We start from the raw sequence: 21,734 nt of genomic DNA on the forward strand, positions 1-21,734 counted from the left end.
CCAGGGCGTGCTATCCTGCTAGCCACTTAGGCCCCAGCAATTAGAGCGTCCAGAGCTCAACACCCCACCCCACCCCTGCCCCGTGCTGCCTCCCCGGCAAGCCAGAGGAATCTGGGAAACCACCCTGTGCCTCACCCTTTATCAGGCAGGCTCCACGAAGAAGCGCTAGACACCTGGGTTTTGCCCTTAAGGAGCTGGGAGTCATAAAGACCCACTTGGCTGGGGCTCTCCTTGTCCTGTGTTACAGCTTGGGCAACGTGAGTCTGGGATGTTTGCTCCTATTAGAGAGCAGGGAGGCTTTCAAAGGAAGAGTGTATCAAAGGACCCAACCTGAGGGGCACTCTCTGGCCAAAGATGGGACAATGTGAACATCAAAAAAGTAACACCTGAGATGGATTAAAACACATGAGATATTTTTTTTAATCCATGAGTTCACATGATTATATATTTTTAGAAGACCCCACTTTTAGATGACCTCCCTGGTCATCTTTGGAGGATGCTAGAGAACCAACACATTACTTTGAAAACTGGTTCAAAATAAAGGGACGGGGGAAAGAATCAAGGCTTTCCTTTCCCAACTATACTTCAAGGTAACTAAAAAGTTGATGAGAAAAGTTTCTCTTTATAGAGAAAGCACTCCAGCTAACACATAAAGAAAGAACAAAGTGGCCCTGGCCGGTTGGCTCAGTGGTAGAGCATTGGCCTGGCGTGCAGAAGTCCCGGGTTCGATTCCCGGCCAGGGCACACAGGAGAAGCGCCCATCTGCTTCTCCACCCCTCCCCCTCTCCTTCCTCTCTGTCTCTCTCTTCCCCTCCCGCAGCCAAGGCTCCACTGGAGCAAAGATGGCCCGGGTGCTGGGGATGGCTCCTTGGCCTCTGCCCCAGGCGCTGGAGTGGCTCTGGTCGCGACAGAGCGATGCCCCAGAGGGGCAGAGCATCACCCCCTGGTGGGCAGTGCGTTGCCCCCTGGTGGGCGTGCCGGGTGGATCCCGGTCGGGCACATGTGGGAGTCTGTCTGACTGTCTCTCCCCGTTTCCAGCTTCAGAAAAATACAAAAAAAAAAAAAAAAAAAGACAAAGCTAGAATATCACTAGTTCATGACCCCTAAGGAAATGCCATGCCTACGCAATGATGATGACTAATGATGGGAAATATACATAATGCACACATCAGATTAACAACACTGAAATCCACTCATCCACCTGAACACAGAGAGAGACGGCTAAATGTAACACACCTCCTGGGGAAGTACACACGCCACCTATGAAGTGTTCTTGCCTTAGCAATCAAACCCAAACCTGGATAAGCTTCTACAGCTAAACATCGGTTTTCAGGAAATAAAGGAGACAGAGGAACATGCTAGAGGACATTACGTGGATACAATCAGCAAAATCCAGCCTGTCAACAACTCTGGCAAACAAACCAGCTTCCTCCACAAATAATTGTAATGGGGATAGGAAGAAAAGGGGAGACGGGAACCCATAGATTAAGATGAAAAAGAGAACTAAATCAAATGCAATGCATGGGCTTTGTTTGGATCCCCAATAAACCATTAATTTTTAAAACTTAGACAATAAGGGAAATAGAAATACTAACTGTATATTTGATGATATCAAGAATTGTTGTTCATTTTGGCCCTGGCCGGTTGGCTCAGTGGTAGAGCGTTGGCCTGGCGTGCAGGAGTCCCGGGTTCGATTCCCGGCCAGGGCACACAGGAGAAGTGCCCATCTGCTTCTCCACCCCTCCCCCTCTCCTTCCTCTCTGTCTCTCTCTTCCCCTCCCGCAGCCGAGGCTCCATTGGAGCAGAGATGGCCCGGGCGCTGAGGATGGCTCTGTGGCCTCTGCCTCAGGCGCTAGAATGGCCCCAGATGGGCAGAGCATCGTCCCCTGGTGGGCGTGCCGGGTGGATCCCGGGCGCATGCGGGAGTCTGTCTGGCTGCCTCCCCGTTTCCAACTTAGGAGAGGTACAAAAAAAAAAAAAGAATTGTTCATTTCTTAAGATTTGATAATTATTATAGCATCCTTGCCTTTAAAAAGTCTTTATCTTTTAAATTTCATGGCTGGATAAGTTGGGGGGGAAGACAGATAAAACAAGACTAGTCATAAATTTGTATATGTTGCTATCTATTCTATTTTTGCATATGTCTAAAATGTATAATAATAAAAGGATTTTAAAATGAGGATGAAAATAAACCTCTGTCAAACAAAAACTAGTAGTTTTCCACCAATACTCTCTCAATGAGGAAACTTCTGAAGGATACACTTTAGGGGAAAAAATTGAACTCGAAAGGAAGGCTCAAGATGCAAAAGGAATGGTGACTAAATCAATCGGCATGATGGCAAATATAAACACCAACTGAATAAAACAAAAATGACTAAAAATAGATCATTCTAAAGTACTGAACAACAGTAACAAGACAGATAGGAGCCACAGCTGAAGTTAAGATTTTCTATGGGCCTTTAATTATTCAGGAAGGTAGGAAATATATAGGTTTAACAAGTCAAACATATAGGTTAAAAATATAGGGGTGATGAACCTTGATAACATTATACTGAGCGAAATAAGTAAATCAGAAAAAACTGAGAACTATATGATTTCATACATAGGTGGGACATAAAAATGAGACTCAGAGACATGGACAACAGTGTGGTGGTTACAGGGTGAGGGGGAAGGAGAGGGAGGGGGTTGGGGGAGGAGAGGGGCTCAAAGAAAACCAGTTAGAAGGTGACGGAAGACAATTTGACTTTGGGTGATGGGAATGCAGCATAATCAAATGTCAAAATAACCTGGAGATATTCTCTTTGAACATATGTACCCTGATTTATCAATGTCACCCATTAAAATTAAAAAAAAAAATCAGGTCCTGGCCTGGCAGCATTAAAGCCCCATTGGAGGATCATAGTCAAAAATATATATATATAGGGGTAATCAAAGGTCGCTGGCTTGAGCAAGGGATCATTCGCTCTGCTGTAGACCCTGGTCAAGGCACATATGAGAAAGCAATCAATGAACAACTAAGGTACCACAAGGAAGAACTGATTCTCATCTCTCTCCCTTCCTTTCTGTCCCTATCTGTCTCTCTTGCAAAAAGAAAAAGAAAAAAAATTATCCAAACAAAAAGAAGATAGAAAAGGATGTGTTAGAAAGATATTAACCAAAGAAAGCTGTTATACTATTAATTAAGGTGACCTTTAGGGAGGACAGTCCTTTTGTAAGTTCAGTCCTCCCTCAAAAAGTGTCCTCCTACATGTCCTCCTTTTTTTTTTTTTTTGCATTTTTCTGAAGCTGGAAACAGGGAGAGACAGTCAGACAGACTCCCACATGCGTCTGACCGGAATCCACCTGGCACGCCCACCATGGGGCGGTGCTCTGCCCACCAGGGGGCGATGCTCTGCCCATCCTGGGCCTCGCCATGTTGCGACCAGAGCCACTCTAGCGCCTGAGGCAGAAGCCACAGAGCCGTCCCCAGCGCCCGGGGCCATCTTTGTTCCAATGAAGCCTTGGCTGTGGGAGGGGAAGAGAGAGACAGAGAGGAAGGCATGGCGGAGGGGTGGAGAAGCAAATGGGTGCTTCTCCTGTGTACCCTGGCCGAGAATCAAACCCGGGACCTCCACACGCTAGGCTGACGCTCTACCGCTGAGCCAACCGGCCAGGGCCCTCCTTTTTGATATTGGAAGACTACTCTGTAAATGTCCGTATTTGATCGATACAGTCAATCCACTGTGTGTGATATGACGTATTTGTATCTAAATGAGTACCTTTTTCTTACAATTATTATTAAAAATTAATAGGCATTTAAGCATAATTACAATATAAAATATTACAAATGTTATTATGCATTTATATTATAGTGTATTATTGTTGCAATGAATAAAATGTTTCTTTTATTTATATTGTTTTCTTCAATTTATTTTTGTCCTCCTTTTCATTGTAAAAAAGTTGGTCACCTTACTACTACTAATACTAGATAAAATGACTGTGAGGTCACTCCATTGTAATAAGGTTTAAGTAACCATGAAGTTTCTAAACCTGCACAGCACATTGTGATGGCCAGAAGCCACATGTAGCTACTTAAATTTAAACTGGTTAAAGTAAATGAAACTAAATATTCAGTTCCCCAGCCAAACTAGTCGCATTTCGAGTAGTCAACAGCCATAAATGTCTATCACACTGAACAATGCAGAGCTTTTCCATCGTTGCAGGAAGCTCTACTAGCACCACTGTGAGATCATTTTAAAACTGTATGTAATAACATAATCAAAAGGGATAAAGCAAAATTTATATAGTTTAAACAGTCACTATCAAAATGGTAGATTAGAGCACACCTCTCTCAGTAATAAATCAAATAGACAAAAATAAGTAAGGTTACAGAAAACTTGAACAATACAATTAACAAGGGCCATTTAGTGAAATATGTAGAATCTTGTATCTAGCAGATGAAAAACACACATTCTTCTTAATTACATATAGAGCATTTTGAAAATGTGACCATCTTGGCCACAAGGGAATGGCAAAAATTCAGAATCACAGAAACCATGTGCTTTGGCCACAATGGAATGAAGGTTGAAATCTAAAACAAAAATATAACTAAACAAACAAAACAAAGAAAAATCTGCTTTAAAATTTTTAAATCTCCTTCAGAAAACTGGTAAGTTAAAGAATAAGTAATAATGAAAATTAGAAAATTCTTTGACCGGCCCTGGCTGGTTGGCTCAGCGGTAGAGCGTCGGCCTGGCGTGCGGGGGACCCAGGTTCGATTCCTGGCCAGGGCACATAGGAGAAGCGCCCATTTGCTTCTCCACCCCCCCCCCTCCTTCCTCTCTATCTCTCTCTTCCTCTCCCGCAGCCAAGGCTCCATTGGAGCAAAGATGGCCCGGGCGCTGGGGATGGCTCCTTGGCCTCTGCCCCAGGCGCTAGAGTGGCTCTGGTAGCGGCAGAGCGACGCCCCGGAGGGGCAGAGCATCACCCCCTGGTGGGCAGAGCGTCGCCCCTGGTAGGCGTGCCGGGTGGATCCCAGTCAGGTGCATGCGGGAATCTGTCTGACTGTCTCTCCCCGTTTCCAGCTTCAGAAAAATACAAAAAAAAAAAAAAAAAAGAAAATTCTTTGACCTAAACAATAAGAATGCCACATAATACAGTTAGTTATTCAGCATCCCAAATGTCTATCAGCAGCAGAAAAGGTAAATATATTCCCACGATGGAATACGATTCAGCAATTCAAAAGACCAAAGTAAGGATACACTGACAGCCTGGGTCATGCCCACAGACAATGAGCTGAGTGAAGGAAATCAGGCCCAGCAGAATGTATACTCTATGACTCCATTTACATGATGTTCAAATACCGGCAAAAATCTATGGTGACAAGGGAAGAATAATGATTTCTCTTGGAAGAAAGTGATGAGAAAGGAGACATGAAGGAGGAATCTTTCTGGGTGCTGGAAGTATTCTGCATCTGGATCTGGGGGGTAGTTAAGTGAATGTATTTGGATATAAAATTCATTAAGTCATAATTAAGATATCTGTACTTTTCTGTATACTAATTATATCTCAATTAAAAAATATTAAAAAACAAACCCCAAAATCTTACAGAATGCAGCTAAAGCAACATTGAGAGGGAAATAAATAGCCTTAAATACTTTTATTTGGAAAGAGGTCTGAAAAGACTAAGCATGCAACTTGAAGTAAAAAAAGAAAAATAGAGCCCCGGCTGGGTAGGGTCAGTGGATAAAGTATTTCTCTGGAGCACCAGAGGTTGCAGGTTCAGGTTTAACCCCCAGTCAGGACACGTACAAGAAGCAATCAATGGAACTAAGTGAAATGAGTTAACGCTTCTCTCTCTCTCTCTCCCTTCCTCTCACTCTCTCAAATCAATGGAAAAGTTTAAAAAAAAAAAGAAAAAAAGCAGAGTCAGGATCGACTCTGCAGAGACTTAAAAAAAAAAAAAGAAATGTAGAACCAATTCATACAAAGTTGAAAGAAATAATGAGAAATTAATGAAGATCTCACTCACACTTCTTCACCCTGCCTAGGACACTGTTGTCCCTAAAGACTGTTTCTTTATATCTAGGCACTCCTATCCAATGGTCCTCTCCTCCTCCTGTCTTGCCTCCCCAAACCTCCCCCCAGTCTCCAATTGCCTGTCCCTATCTCCTCACTCTGGCTGTAGAAATTGGAGAAGTGGTCAAGGGCATCACAGAATTCTGTGGGAAGGCACTTTCTGGGATGGTACAGGTAGCAGAGTGGGGAGACCGGCCAGCAGCGTGGTGACAGGACCAGTATAGAAACTGTTGGACTTGGGTCTTCGATAAATAGTCCTTTCTCAGCCTCCTCTTCCTCCTGAGAGACAGAAGGGTTTCAAGGACTCCTGGGCTCCCTTCTTCGGTCTCCTGCTCTCCCACTTGTTTTCCTTGCTCTTACCTCCTTTTCTCCCAGGCCTTGTTCCTCCTGCTCCTCCTGCTCCAAGAGCAGCTTGTCCAGCCGCTGGAGCTGGTAGACGTGGAACTGGCGCTGCAGCTCCTCCGAGGTGCTCAGGCTCCGCAGCATCTGCTGGGGGAGGCGGCTGGGGAAGCAGGAGCCGATCTGCTCCAGCACAGCGCCCTCCAGCCAGCTCGAGCCCAGGCTCAGGAGCCGGTCCGCCATGTAGTGCCTGCAGCGCACACAGCCCGGGCCAGTCTCAGCGTGGCACTGGGCTCCGCCCGGCCTCCCGCTCCACACATAGGGGTCCCTGGTGCAGCCAGCCCGGGTCACAGGCTCACCTCTTCCCACCTGCTTTCCCCCAATACCACAGCCACCTCTGGTTCTTAATCTTTCCTCTCTACTGTGTTGCCCCTTGTCCTCCCTCTAAGACTCAGGTCTTCACCCTTTTTTTTTTTATAATTCTTTTTTTTTTTTTTACAATTTATTTATTTTTTACAATTTATTTACTCATTTTTTTAGAGAGAGGAGACACAGAGAGAGAGGAAAGAGATAGAAAGAATGGAGGGAGGAGCAGGAAGCATCAACTCCCATATGTGCCTTAACCAGGCAAGCCTGGGGTTTCGAACCGGTGACCTCAGCATTCCAGGTCGAGGCTTTTACCCACTGCGCCACCACAGGTCAGGCTTCACTCCCTCTTGACTCTAGGCCTCCCATGCCCTACCTCTCCACACCCTCACTCACTGGTAGAAGTGTTCAAAAGTTATGGCCAGCTCCAGGCCAGAAAGGACCATGATGGGCTCCAGGTGCCCCCGAAGTTGTCCCAGCGTGTCTGCTCCAGGGGCTCCACCAATCAGGCGGCCCTGGATCTGCTGGTCGATGTGCCTGGCAAACTGCTCGCTTATCTGGGGCAATGGAAAGGGCGCCAGGGAACCATGAGGAAGGAGGGAGTGGAGGAGGGAGACAGTGGAGGAGGGAGGGAGGGAGAGGAGCTGGAAGGGCAGGGAGAGAGGAGCTTCCAGCCGAGCTGCTGGTACTCACGTGAGCAGCGCTGAGGAAGGACTGCTGCAGCAAGGCGCCCGAGAAGCCACTGTGCAGGGCCAGTGTGAAGGCTGCCCGAGGCCCAAAGAGCTCGGAGCCCGCTCTCTGCAAGTGCTCATAGAGTGTACAGTAACGGGGCACGAAGTCTGGGGCCTTCCAGGTTGCAACCAGGAACCTGCTGACCTGAAGAGCAGAGAAATGTTAAGTGGAAACTCCCAGCGTGCGGCCAGCCTAGCCCCACCCCGCCCCAGGCCAGCTCCCTCTGCCCACCTGCCCCTGCACCACGCTCAGCCAGCACTGCGCCATGTTCCTCAGGCTGCTGCTTGGAAGAACTGGCGAGGGCCCAGGGCTCCAATCCTGACCCTTCCTGTTCCTGCTGGCTGTGGAGACAGAGGGCAAAGCAAGAGCTTCACCTCAGCCCCCAAGTGAGTCTGGAGTCTTGGGTACTGACCCCTGGAAATGCCCACAGCAAAGCCAAAGCCACAAGGAAGAATAAAATCCACGGGGGAGGAGCCAGAGAATATCACTGCCCAGATGCTGAGCTCAACCACCACTGGCTGGGACTTACAGGGATGGGCCCACGGCTCAGGAGCAAGCCCAGGAGGAGGCTCCACGTGTACCAGCAAGCGGCAAAGGCAACGCACACGTGAGGCAAAGGATGCTGCTCGACTCAGGGGGTTCCGAGAGCTCTCCCTCTGCTCTAAGTACTGAACCAACAGCCATCCCAGGGAGCTCGCGCCTTCTGTGTCTGAAGGAAGATCGGTCAGAAACAAGTCTCCATGGGCAATGGGGGAGTGGACAGCTTGGGAGGAAGAGAGAGGAGGAGCAGTTGTACAAAACGGTTTGGGGGGAGCACAGCCCCAGCCCCGCCCTCACCAGGGTCTGCTTCAGCTGGCTCTAGGGATGTGGTCATAGGACAGGGTGGGGTGGAGGGTAAGGTTCAAATACCAGTGTCAGGCAGCAGTCTCGGGGGCAGGAAGGAAAGGAACACTGAGGTGACAGGCCTTCAGGGATAAAGACAGGAACCAAGAGAACTAAGAGCATTAACTCAAGTAGTACCCGGGAATAACGACAAGGTCAGTGGGGCCGGGGCTCCAGATGGTTACCGGGGGAGGTGATGTTCTGCACCAGGGGGCTGACCAGGGCCTCCCAGCAGGTCTTGCCCAGCGCTTGGGCAGCTTCATCGTCAGGAAGGAAGCGATCGGCAAAATTCTGCTCGTAGCGCAAAACCCTGTTCAGTCTGGGGATAAACAGTGCGTGGTCAAGGATTAAAGACACAGGTTCCTGTGAGTGCAGTCAACCCCTCGTCACCCACGCTCGAGCTACCCCAGCTCTACTTCCCCAGCAGCACTTGCGTCTCACCTACCCTCTCTTCCCCTCACCCCTCAGGTCCTAGCTGCTGCTTCATTCACCTGCCAGGCTCCCACAGGGACCTCTCTCCTTCCCAGCGACCTCGGCCCTGAACCACCTCCCTGAACCACCTCCCCGCCCACCTTCAGCCCCGCCCACACCTCCTGCCCCGCCCACCTGGGACAAAGCTGGAGGAGGCGCCTGTGGTCCTCGGCTATGTCCCGGCTCCAGGCTTGCGCCTGAATTGTGTAGAACAGACACGTACGCCTACACAGTTGCTCTCGGAATAGTGGCCAGAGAGTGGGCTTCGGGCCCAGGACCTCCACACCCCGGACCCGGGTGTCGATGCCGCCCTGTAACATGCAGATTTATCTGTCACCTAAGCCACCTAGCCACCAAGCACTACCAAAGCCTGGCCTCACACTGAGTTCCCTGGAGCTGCTCAAGACAGTCCTACATCTCCAGAACTCAAAAGGTTCCTGGGCCATCCCCAAGCTGACCAAGGGGGAGCCTTGGCCTGGCCTGGCCCCCAAATGCTGGGGACCCAGTCACCATGGAGAACCTGTGCTCCCTCCTGCTCCCCCAGACCCGGACCACCTCCCCCCACCTGCTGGCAGCGCTTTATGCGGATCTGGATGACAGGCCAGAAGCGGTTCAGATTCTCCAGGAGGATCACCCGGCTTGCGGAGGGCACCACATTCACCTGGTGGGGCAGGGGAGGAGAGGGACAGCTGTCACCTCCAAAAGTGGGGCTGGAAGGGCTGCTGACACCAAGTTTGTGACAGCGTGTGCCCATCACTGCGCCTGCCCCGAGTCCGTGGATTTACACGGCTCCACATCCCCAATTCCACTCACTGCTTGGAGGAAGGGATATGGGAGTTCCCCAGGGGCTGGGTTCTACTGATAAGGCCCTGGGACAAACAGAAGGCCGGCCAGAGGGTCCCCACCCTGTTGAGCTCAGTGTCGATGCAGCTGGTACTGTCACCCCCAAACACCACCACCCTGGCAGGCATGTAACTGGAGTCCTCACAGGCCACCAGCAGAGTCAGCTGCCTGGGGAAAGAGAAAGGAGTCCGTAAGAACCAGGACCAGGATCTGAGTTCAAAATGTCTGCAACCCACCAATTCTTCCTCAGACTCCTGTCCCTCTGCTTAAGCGTCTTCCCTGGACCCTCTGCTCTTGCCTTTCCCTCCCCCCAGAGTTATTTCATTTAGAATCATACTTTTAGCTGAAAATTAACACCCAATGAGCCGACCCCACATCTCTACCCTAGACTCCTCTCCTGAGATTTCACAGACATTCCATGCCATGCCCCAAAGGCACATCAGCCAACATGCCCAACATGCCTATCTGTCCTCAGAAACTGGCTCCTCTTCCCAGTTCTCTCTCCTGGGAAAGAAAACTGCCACCCACCCAATTCTACAACTAGACACTGTCACCACAATGCCTTCCTCTCCCGCTTCCCTCGTCAGGTCAAGGGTAAGTCCATAGACTCCACCTCTTAGGATCTCCCGGTCCATCACCTCTAGCTATTCCCATTCCCTCTAACTGGAGACAGTCATCATTTCTCAACTAGGACACAGATGCCCACAGGAGAGTTGTTGACTTCCTGCAACACCAAGCACAGGAGTGACACCTGTACCTGTTGGGGGAGCATGTCCCCAGGCTCAGGGGGTGAGGGGACACCCCCTACCAGCACAGGTCTGTGTGTCTGTCCATTCACTGCACAAAATGGGTTTGAGTGTATCCCTCATGTATTACAGATGCGCTGTGTGTGTGGGTGTGTGCACACCTAACCAGAATGCCACGGCGCATGTGCAAGGTGATGGCGTGGGAGCCGGTGCTGCCATTGGACTCCCAGTAGGTCTTGGGGTTGCGGTCCGTCAGCCTGCCGGCCCGGTGCGGGTTGGAGGACACCTCCACCTTCTCCCAGCACTTGTCCTCCTTCACTTCCACACTGGAGCCTGGGGGCAGTGGGAAGCGGTGGCGGTCACAGGCTGGTTAGTTGAGAGAAAAAGGAAAGGGACTACGAGTGGGAAGGGAAGGGCAGGGGAGAACAGAGGGTGCGGTGGGATCCAGGAGAAAGCACATGGGGCACGAACCCTGGCAGAGATGCCTGAGGAACACATCAAAGAAGGGGATGTTGATGGGTCGGTGGGTTCGTCTGTGGTCTTCGATCTGGCCCAGCACCATCTACAACCAGAACATCAGAGAAGGGGCAGAGGGAGGAGAAAACACAGAAAAACAAACACAATAAAAGATATATATGGAGAAAAGGGCAACAGAATTCTCAACCCATTTCCCCCCACATTTTGGAAGAACAAGCATGTGGGGTAAAGGCTGGGGAACTACCCCGTATCTGCTACCACTCAGGCCGAACGACGCCAAATGGGGACACACAGTGATCTCCTTCCCTGGCTTCTGGCTTACAGTCTCCCTTAGCTCTGCACCCAGGAGCCTCCTCACCTGAATGCAGCCAGCCAGGATGCTGGAGGTGAGGCTACTATAGAGCTGGGCGTGTTTGTCACACTGCGTCACCAGGTCCGAAAGCTCGCAGGCCAGCAGAGCCGGGCGTTTGTCCTGGACTTTGGAGAGGGCCTCCCTGGCTCCCAGGCAGCAGAGCACCACGGCATAGTCCCTGTGCAGCGAGGCCAGGCGGTGCAGGAAGCAGAGCAGCCCCTGCACAAGCTGAGCCCAGGGCCGCGGAGATCAACGCACGGGAAACGAGGGCAGGCCGCGTCAGGGTTGGGGGAATTAGCAAAGGGAATGTCGTGGCTGAGATTTGGGAGGAACTCAAAAGCCCGGTTAAAAAGCCCAAAGACAGGTAGGAAGAGAATAACGGGGTGCTGGGACTCCAGAGGGAGTGGGCAGGAGCTGGGCACAGCTTTCCAGGCTTCTTCCTGCCGGGACCAAGCTATCTCAAGAGCCAGCCCTGGTACCTGAGCCTCGCAAACCCTGAAGGGTGGAGAGCAAGGAATGTTTGGATTGCTAAATGTGGGCTTCTTAACCCAGAGACTTAATCCAGGTGTAGCTGGAAGGCTTACACAGGCACACCTCGTTATACTGCGTTAGCTTTGTGGAGCTTCACAGATCTGCAATTTTTACAAATTAAAGGCCAGACCCTCCACCAGCAAGAAGATTACAACTCCCTTTTTGCAACCCTTGCTTTACTGCAGTGGTCTAGAACAGAACCTGCACCATCTGGGACGTATCCCTGCACCTCAAAGGCCAGTTCAGGAGACTCTTAGATGACAGTGGCCTCCTCCCCCTTACCCATACCTCCCAGTGTCCAGACCCATCAGGAAAGGCTGTGCTATGCCCTCCGGAGGCGGACCTCCCCGCCCCCCCCCCCTGCCCTTGCCATGGCTCTGGTACCTCAGAGTCACTACTGGGGCCAAAAAGGTAGTTGAGGCAGGGCTCCAAGACCTCATGCCAAGGGAGGACCATTGCCTCTGAGTAATCCAGCAGCTGAGTCATGACCCTGGTGAGGGGATGGAAACAAGTGAAGTCCCTATGCACAGGAGCCTGAGCAGGACCCCCCCCAGTGCACAGGTGCCTGAGCAGGTCCCACTCAGTGCACAGGAGCCTGAGCAGGTCCCACTCAGTGCACAGGAGCCTGAGCAGGACCCCCCTATGCACAGGTGCCTGAGCGGGACCCCCCCAGCGCACAGGTGCCTGAGCGGGACCCCCCCCAGCTCACAGGTGCCTGAGCGGGACCCCCCCAGCGCACAGGTGCCTGAGCGGGACCCCCCCAGCTCACAGGTGCCTGAGCGGGATCCCCCCAGCACACAGGTGCCTGAGCGGGACCCCCCCAGCTCACAGGTGCCTGAGCGGGACCCCCCCCAGCTCACAGGTGCCTGAGCGGGACCCCCCCCAGCTCACAGATGTCCCCCCAGCTCACAGGAGCCTGAGCAGGACCCCCCCCAGTGCACAGGAGCCTGAGCAGGACCCCCCCCAGTGCACAGGTGCCTGAGCAGGTCCCACTCAGTGCACAGGAGCCTGAACAGGTCCCACTCAGTGCACAGGAGCCTGAGCAGGACCCCCCCAGTGCACAGGTGCCTGAGCAGGACCCCCCCCAGTGCACAGGTGCCTGTACAGGCCCCCCCTATGCACAGGTGCCTGAGCAGGTCCCCCCTATGCACAGGTGCCTGAGTGGGACCCCCCCAGCTCACAGGTGCCTGAGCAGGTCCCCTCCAGCGCACAGGTGCCTGAGTGGGACCCCCCCAGCTCACAGGTGCCTGAGCGGGACCCCCCCAGCTCACAGGTGCCTGAGCGGGACCCCCCCAGCTCACAGGTGCCTGAGCGGGTCCCCTCTAGCGCACAGGTGCCTGAGCGGGACCCCCCCAGCGCACAGGTGCCTGAGCGGGACCCCCCCCCAGCTCACAGGTGCCTGAGCGGGACCCCCCCCAGCGCACAGGTGCCTGAGCGGGACCCCCCCAGCTCACAGGTGCCTGAGCGGGACCCCCCCAGCTCACAGGTGCCTGAGCGGGACCCCCCCCAGCTCACAGATGTCCCCCCAGCTCACAGGTGCCTGAGCAGGTCCCCCCCAGCTCACAGATACCTGAGCGGGGACCCCCCCAGCTCACAGGTGCCTGAGCGGGGACCCCCCCAGCTCACAGATGCCCCCCCAGCTCACAGGTGCCTGAGCGGGTCCCCCCCAGTGCACAGGTGCCTGAGCGGGGACCCCCCAGCATACAGGTGCCTGAGCGGGACCCCCCCAGCTCACAGGTGCCTGAGCGGGGACCCCCCCCAGCTCACAGATGCCCCCCCAGCTCACAGGTGCCTGAGCGGGTCCCCCCCAGTGCACAGGTGCCTGAGTGGGACCCCCCCCAGCTCACAGATGCCCCCCCAGCTCACAGGTGCCTGAGCGGGTCCCCCCCAGCGCACAGGTGCCTGAGTGGGACCCCCCCCCAGCTCACAGGTGCCTGAGCAGGTTCCCCCCCCAGTGCACAGGTGCATGAGCAGGTTCCCCCCCCAGTGCACAGGTGCATGAGCAGGTTCCCCCCCCAGTGCACAGGTGCATGAGCAGGTTCCCCCCCAGTGCACAGGTGCATGAGCAGGTTCCCCCCCCAGTGCACAGGTGCCTGTACAGGCCCCCCCTATGCACAGGTGCCTGAGTGGGACCCCCCCCAGCGCACAGGTGCCTGAGCGGGACCCCCCCCCAGCTCACAGGTGCCTAAGCAGGTCCCCCCCCCTAGTGCACAGGTGCCTGAGCGGACCCCTCACCTCAGCACAGTCAGCAGCAGAGCTCTGTTGGACCCGGGGGCATCCAGAGTCCACAGCAGCAGGAGGAAGGGCTGGGTCTCCTGCTGGAGGCGCCTGAGGAGGGGCTTCACGGCGCCCATGGGGCCGCCCTCACGGCACAGCACACGCTCCAAGTCCAGGAAGAGTTCTGCAGACGGGCCCCCAACCAGGGACCCACCCTGGCCCTGGGCACTGGGGGTCTCCAGCGCTGCTGCTCAGACACACGGGAGGAAGAAAATACATATGACGAGGGCTCATACAAATTGGTCAAACCGAGAAATGGAGTTTCTGAAAATCGCCCCCAAATTTTCCTCCCACTTAGAGGATGTCTGCAGTTTTTACAAAACTATAGGGGATTTTCTTTTCTGGCCCCAAATATATACCAAAATATAGATATATTAGCTACATCTGAAAAAAAAGTGTCTAGTATGGCAAACACTGTCACATTTACACATTTTTAATCTCCTCTGGTCATACAATTGTTTTATTATTAAATGTAAGCTATGCTGTTACATAAGCCAATAAATGTTAGCTGTTATAACCATATCCCTGCACTACCTAGCACCAGGCCTTAGATACACACACTAAAAGGTACGTAATTGTTTATTTCAATTTCTCCCCATACTTCTGGATTTTCACTTGTTTGTTAAACACAAACACAAAGGATTTCCTCCCCATGACATCAATATTTCAGGTTTCTAGTTATACACTTTCTGTACAATAACAATTCCTCTAAAGAAGGCCTCTCTAGGCCTGACCTGTGGTGGTGCAGTGGGTAAAGTGTTGACCTGGAATGCTAAGGTCGCCGATTCAAAACCCTGGCTTGCCTGGTCAAGGCACATATGGGAGTCAATGCTTCCTGTTGCTCCTCTCCTTCTCTCTCACTCTCTCTCCTTTCTAGAAATGAATAAAGTCTTTTAAAAAATTAATTGAAAAAGAAGGCCTCTCTGTAAGTTATTTCAACCAACTTTCGGTGTCCGATAAAATAGGACCAAACCCAGACCATATGGTGGCTACCTTCATGTGTTCAAAGCCATTCAGAGAAGGCAATTTCCTTCTAACTATTCTAGAGTCACCCTTTCCTCTTGGTCAGGAAGTTCTACTTAAGACCTAAGCTGAACACCAAAACCCTCATTCATTTCCTGAAGGTTTACTGGTCCTTCCAGTAAGGTATGAGGACATCAGTGGAAGCCTCCTAGCCTCCGGCTAGCACCGTCTGATTCCTTAGCAGACCACCCCCTCCACAATGGTACCTGCAAGCTCAGGACTGCCCAGCAGCCCTAAGTAGCGATTGAGAAGCATCATGAGGCTGGTATGTGTGGTGGGCATGGGTTCTGTCCCCAGTGCTATCCCTGAGTGCCTAAGCAAGGCGTCTCTTAGCTCTTGGGTTACAATCTGGTCTCCCAGAGGCTGGTAGTTGCAGGAAAACAGCCTGAGCAGGACCAGGCCATTTCTCACCGCGGAGCAGCACCTGGAGGAAGGCAGGTGACCGGGAAGATTGTCAGAGTGAATGCAATAAAAACAGGAAGGAAGTACACAGGGGAGAAGCCCTGCAGCTGGGGAGGAATGGGCTCCAGGGGTCCCCAACCTCAGGTCATTCCTCCCAATCCCAGGAAGAAAGGGCAGGGTGTCTCTGCTCTCTGGGAGTCACCCTCTCCCCAGCCACTTGGCCTCTTTTCCAACAACAGTCAGAGAGGGCCACTAAAGTTTCAGCCAGAGGCAACAACATGAGGGGTATTTCTGTAGAGCACATGCGACTTGAGCAGAGGGGTTTAACAGGATTTGGGAAGGTGATGCCCTGACCCCTCCGTGTTCAGCATCAGGACCACAGCTGCAGGAATGGTGGTAAGGAGCAGGCTTTCAAAGCCTGGGCGGGTGGTGATGCTGGCGAATATCTCTGTGGTCATCTGCACATCAAATACTGGGTGGATGGAATCTCGGCCAGTGACAAAAGTGGGGATCTCCGGGGACCTGGCCACAGCCAGCACCTTCAGAGCCTGTAAGGGGGATGTGGAAGCAGAGTCAGGAGTGGGCAGAGCCACCATGCAGAGGAAGGGGAGAGCCAGACCATCATTCTCCATGTCAAACTTCGGGGAAGTTGAGCTCTTTGCAAACAGGTCAACTAAGAGATGGAAATGGAAAAGGTAATGATGGGACAACAGATGCTAAAAAACAAAAGAAGAAAAGGAAAAGACAAACAAGAAGAAATCTAAGGCTCGATGGTGGCAGTATCGCCCAGTGTCTCTCTGGCAGCACCAAGGCTAACCGAGTGGATGCCGACCCCTCCCTCAGCGTCCCTCAGGATGGGGCCCTTTCACAGCATCTAGCTGTCTTCAAAAGCTTTCGAAGTTGTCTTCCTTCTTGCTTGACCACTCCTCCCTTTCAAAACCTCTCTTCTCTTGACTGTCATACTGTCCTGGCCTCCTGGTGGTTCTCCCTCTCTGGCATCTTCTGCCTGATCCTTAACCATGGAAGCTCCTGTGCCCCTTCCCTTCTCACTGCGCACCCACTCCCCAGGCAACCCTGGCCGTGCCCACAGCTGCAGTTCCCACCTATATGCCAGCACTCCTAGACCCATGTCCCGTGGCCTCCAAAGTCAGTATCCCACCCTCCGCAACAAGGCTACTTGGGCTGTCTCACAGGCAGAGTGTTTGGAATTATAGGAAAAAATACTTGTAACCTACAAACTTGTTTGCTGGTACGATAGAAAAATAAACTAAGATGAACACTGTACCAGCTGAGCGGAGAATGTCTCTCCTGGTGAAAGAGCTGACTCTTGAGAAGAAACCCTCTAGGAAGTAGAAACATCTCTCAGGATAATCTCCCTTCTAAGGCCTAGACCCCCGCGCAAGTGCCCCCTCATCAGGAAGCTTTCTCCCTTTGGCTCCCCCACTTTCCCCAATTAGCTGAATTCTGCAGACCTTAAGTTATAAACAAAATGATACAATTTTATTACAGGACAAGAGTTTGGATATAGAAGGGAATGTTGTATTTTGGACACACAATTTGAAAGGGTCAGGGGATTCTTTCAGCAGACATGGCCCGGACGTGCCCCTGTCCACGCTGCTGCCTCTATACTGTTGGGATGCACTTTCAGAGCTGAGGCCAACGTGTCCCCCTCGAGGACCCTCAGGCTCTGCAGCCCACACCCACCAGCCGGCACTGGGTCTGGATAAGTCAGGAAGCAATTCTATTAAGCTTCCCTGGATGAGGGCTTCCCTTTCTCATTCTCGGGTCCCAAGGTAGCAAGACAATGGCAAGGTTGGCTTTGTTTTACCTACACCTGAAAGGGGTATTTTCTGTGTAAGGGTGCAACTCAGATCAAAGGGTAAAAAACTACTTTGTCACATTTAGAAATTAGTCTTTAACCAGACATCTAATTATAACTAAAAAGGCATGGGAAATTCAACATACCTAGAAACTCCGCTCCTGACCTTCTTTCTCTACCTCTTCTTCCTCCAACATTCTCCTACCTAGTAAATGGCCACCTCATCGACCCTGACACTTAATTTTAAACCTAATGACATTCTTTTCCTTCCTTTTTTAGTTATTATTTATTGATTTTAGCGAGAAAGGAAAAAAAAGGAGAGAGAGAGACAGGAACGTCAATCTGTTCCTGTATGGGCCCCAACCAGGAATCGAACTGGCGACCTCTGAGCTTCGGGATGCTGCTCTAACCGACCGTTAGCTGTCTGGGCTAGAGTCATTCTTTTTTTTTTTTCCCTTTTTTTTTTTTCTTTTTCTGAAGCTGGAAACGGGGAGAGACAGTCAGACAGACTCCCGCATGCGCCCAACCGGGATCCACCCGGCACGCCCACCAGGGGCGATGCTCTGCCCCTCGGGGTCGTCGCTCTGCTGCGACCAGAGCCACTCTAGCGCCTGGGGCAGAGGCCAAGGAGCCATCCCCAGCGCTCAGGCCATCTTTGCTCCAATGGAGCCTTGGCTGCAGGAGGGGAAGAGAGAGACAGAGAGGAAGGGGGGGGGGGTGGAGAAGCAAATGGGCGCTTCTCCTATGTGCCCTGGCCGGGAATCGAACCCGGGTCCCCCGCACACCAGGCCGACGCTCTACCACTGAGCCAACCGGCCAGGGCCTAGAGTCATTCTTAAAGACAACTTTCTCCCTCTCTCCAAACGTGCTTAATCTTCAAGACTGTCCAGCTGGAACTCTTCAATCATCTGCATCTTTCTGGCCCAAGGCCTCCTCCCTGGCCTAACTCACCACAGCAACCCTCCAAGGCCAGCAGTCCCACCCTGCCCGTCTCGCCTAACGCTCACTCCCACCAACCAGGCCTGGTCCACTCACCGCCAGCCCCGCCTGCTGCACCAAGACGGAAGTCTTGTATTCTAGCATGCAAACCAGCACAGTATAGATGATACCCGCCCGGGCAAAGAGGGGGTGCCACTCATCCTTGGTCAGGAGCAGGTAGAGGAGGCGCAAGGCCAGCACCACCACCATCTTCTCCCCCACCTGGTTGGTCAGCAGCTCCTCCAGCATCTTCACTAGCTTGTCTCTGAGAGGAGAGTAATGAGAGGTTCTCACCGACCCCAAAAGTCATGCCGGACTTCCCACCGAACTCTACACCCCAAGTTCCGGTCCATCACCCCACTCCCTCCTTTCTAACTTGCTCTTCTGGCCTTACTCTCTCCCCTGGTCCCCTGTCCTCCGCTGTCAGCCTGCCTCTGGCTCCTCACTTCATGAAGGAGTCAGTAGAACAAAATGGTTATGAACTCGGGCTCGTCATTTCAAGTAAGTCTATAAATATAATATAATTCTAATCAAAATGCCTAAAAATGTTTTTGTGTTTGTTCTTTTTTTAAAAAAAAAAAAAACATGACAGGCAGATTCAGGCCCAGGAAGGGAAAATATACAAGAATACAGTAGTCAAAAATTTTTGGAAAGAAATAATGGTAGCCTGACCAGGCGGTGGCGCAGTGGATAGAGCGTCAGACTGGGATGCAGAGGACCCAGGTTCGAGACCCTGAGGTTGCTAGCTGGAGTGCGGGCTCATTCGGCTTGAGCAAAAATCCCACCAGCTTGAGCCCAAGGTCGCTCGCTCCAGTAGGGGGTTACTCAGTCTGCTGAAGGCCCATGGTCAAGGCACATATGAGAAAGCAATCAATGAACAACTAAGGTGTTGCAACGCACAGTGAAAAACTAATGATTGATGCTTCTCATCTCTCTCCGTTCCTATCTGTCTGTCACTGTCTATTCCTCTGACTCACTCTCTGTCTCTGTAAAAAAAAAAAATTAATTAATTAATTTAAAAAAAAAAAAAGAAAGAAATAATGGTAGACTTGCCTACTAGTTATCAAAATATGAATATAAACTTTTTTTTTTTTTTTTCATTTTTCTGAAGCTGGAAACAGGGAGAGACAGTCAGACAGACTCCCGCATGCGCCCAACCGGGATGCACCCGGCACGCCCACCAGGAGCGATGCTCTGCCCACCAGGGGGCGATGCTCTGCCCATCCTGGGCGTCGCCATATTGCGACCAGAGCCACTCTAGCGCCTGAGGCAGAGGCCACAGAGCCATCCCCAGCGCCCGGGCCATCTTTGCTCCAATGGAGCCTCGGCTGCGGGAGGGGAAGAGAGAGACAGAGAGGAAAGCGCGGCAGAGGGGTGGAGAAGCAAATGGGCGCTTCTCCTATGTGCCCTGGCCGGGAATCGAACCCGGGTCCTCCACACGCTAGGCCGACGCTCTACCGCTGAGCCAATTGGCCAGGGCTGAATATAAACTTTTAATAAAACTCTGGAAATAATACAGGGTAGCTAAACAGATCAACAGATGTGAAGAGAGACAAGAGCAGCATCTCAGTCAGAGAGGACAGGAAGGACCATGCAGAATGTGACGTGGAGACACCTGGCTGTCCATCTGAGAAAAGAAAGTTGGAAGTCTGCTTCACTCCATTTGCAAAAGTAAACTGAAAACATTTAAAAATAAACTTAAAAAACAAAATCATGGATATTTTTAGAAAATATAGAAAAATGTTTTTGTAATCCTGGAATAGGATAGGCCTTCTTAAGTGAGACACACAATCTGGAAGCCTTAGAAAGTTGAAAAATACAGCAACGTTAAAATCTGAAACTTCAGCACAATGAAGGGCATCTCCACCAAGTTCTGGGATAAGCAGGAGTCCGAGAGGCCCCAGCGGAAAGGAAGTGCTGCTCGGAAGGGAAGGAAGAAGTACCTCCGGAGTCCCTAGATCATAGAGAGCATCACAGGGGGATCAACACCAGGACTGACCTCCTTCTCCGCAGGGACAGAGGGGCACAGTGAAGGAATGGCCTATGAACTATGGAGTAAAGGGACACGAAAGAAGAAATTCTGAGAGAGGAGGCAAATAAAGGTACTGAGAAAGTTCTGTTTCTAATCTGTCTTTTCTCGTGCTTTATAATGACTTCAGTGTGAGTCAAATACACTTCAATAGATACCCCCTTCTATAGTCATGCTTTCTTATAAACAAGTTAGTATGTATAGGTAACACGTATGAACAGGTATGGAAATAAAAGTAAGGATGTTTACTGAAATGTTAACATTGTGACTATCTCTACATACAGGGTTTCCAGATGATTTTTACCTTGACAATTTTTTCTTCTTCTTTTTTTTTTTTTGAGAGACAGAGACAGCGACAGGGAGGGAGAGAGATGAGAAGCATCAACTCGTAGTTACATCATTTTAGTTGTCCATTGATTGTTTCTCATATGTGCCTTGACTGGGGGGCTCAAACCGAGCCAGTTACCCCTTGTTCAAGCCAGTGACCTCGGGCTCAAGCCAGCCACCCTGCACTCAGGCTGGTGAACTTAGGGTTTCAAACCTGGGACCTCAATGTCTTAGGCTGACACTCTATCCACTACGCCACCACTGGTCATGCACCTTTGTAATTTTCTAATTTTTTTTTTATAATGAGCATGAATCATTTTATAGTTAGAAAATAGTTAATATGACTTTGAAAAAGAGGCAAACAAGATAACTGAAACATAAATAACTGATTAATATACAGAACACTTATAAATCAGTAAGAAAAAGACAAAGACCCAGGAAAAAAGTGGACAAAAGGTAAAAACAGTATTTAGAAGAAACACAACAAATGCACGCAAATATGCCTAACTGCACTAGAGCTAAGAAATTAAAGCAAGGAGTTACTAATCATCTTAAATTTTGCCAATCTGTGCCCTGACTGGAAAGCTCAGTTGGTTAGAGCATCGTCCCAAAGCATAGAGGTTGCCAGTTCGATCCCTGGTCAGAGCATACACAGGAACAGATTGATGTTCCTGTCTCTCTCCTTCTCTCCCTAAAAACATTAAAAATTTTTTTGAAAATAGTTTTGCCAATCTGATAAGATTTTGTTGTTGTTGTTGTTTTTGTATTTTTTTTTTCCTGAAGCTGGAAACGGGGAGGCAGTCAGACTCCCGCATGCGCCCAACCAGGATCCACCCGGCAGGCCCACCAGGGGTCAATGCTCTGCCCATCTGGGGCATCGCTCTGTTGCAATCAGAGTGATTCTAGCGCCTGAGGCAGAGGCCATAGAGCCATCCTCAGTGCCCGGGCCAACTTTGCTCCAATGGAGCCTCGGCTGCGGGAGGGGAAGAGAGAGACAGAGAGGAAGGAGAGGGGGAGGGGTGGAGAAGCAGATGGGCGCTTCTCCTGTGTGCCCTGGCCAGGAATCAAACCCGGGACTCCCGC

The 21,734-nt window shown here is 51.3% G+C and overlaps 1 protein-coding gene across 2 annotated transcripts in view; it reads right to left on the reverse strand.

The window, feature by feature from the left end:
* CUL9 (cullin 9) overlaps positions 1 to 21,734 on the reverse strand; it is a 41,860-nt gene that overhangs the window by 12,276 nt on the left and 7,850 nt on the right. Inside the window, exons 9-26 of one of the 2 annotated variants that reach the window (XM_066359368.1) lie at positions 18,353 to 18,560; positions 15,853 to 16,046; positions 15,303 to 15,520; positions 14,032 to 14,260; positions 12,181 to 12,286; positions 11,272 to 11,493; positions 10,908 to 10,998; positions 10,598 to 10,802; positions 9,753 to 9,858; positions 9,413 to 9,508; positions 8,983 to 9,158; positions 8,562 to 8,695; positions 8,024 to 8,257; positions 7,726 to 7,835; positions 7,456 to 7,638; positions 7,159 to 7,319; positions 6,418 to 6,646; positions 6,156 to 6,336 (exon numbers count right to left, since the gene is read on the reverse strand). In XM_066359368.1, the coding sequence (XP_066215465.1) occupies positions 6,156 to 6,336; positions 6,418 to 6,646; positions 7,159 to 7,319; positions 7,456 to 7,638; positions 7,726 to 7,835; positions 8,024 to 8,257; positions 8,562 to 8,695; positions 8,983 to 9,158; positions 9,413 to 9,508; positions 9,753 to 9,858; positions 10,598 to 10,802; positions 10,908 to 10,998; positions 11,272 to 11,493; positions 12,181 to 12,286; positions 14,032 to 14,260; positions 15,303 to 15,520; positions 15,853 to 16,046; positions 18,353 to 18,560 (3,083 nt within the window). The remainder of the gene's footprint in view (positions 1 to 6,155; positions 6,337 to 6,417; positions 6,647 to 7,158; positions 7,320 to 7,455; positions 7,639 to 7,725; positions 7,836 to 8,023; positions 8,258 to 8,561; positions 8,696 to 8,982; positions 9,159 to 9,412; positions 9,509 to 9,752; positions 9,859 to 10,597; positions 10,803 to 10,907; positions 10,999 to 11,271; positions 11,494 to 12,180; positions 12,287 to 14,031; positions 14,261 to 15,302; positions 15,521 to 15,852; positions 16,047 to 18,352; positions 18,561 to 21,734) is intronic. The other variant, XM_066359369.1, reaches the window with a different exon arrangement.

Source organism: Saccopteryx leptura, chromosome 1 (genome assembly GCF_036850995.1).
Source record: "Saccopteryx leptura isolate mSacLep1 chromosome 1, mSacLep1_pri_phased_curated, whole genome shotgun sequence".
Classification (NCBI taxonomy): Eukaryota; Metazoa; Chordata; class Mammalia; order Chiroptera; family Emballonuridae; genus Saccopteryx; species Saccopteryx leptura.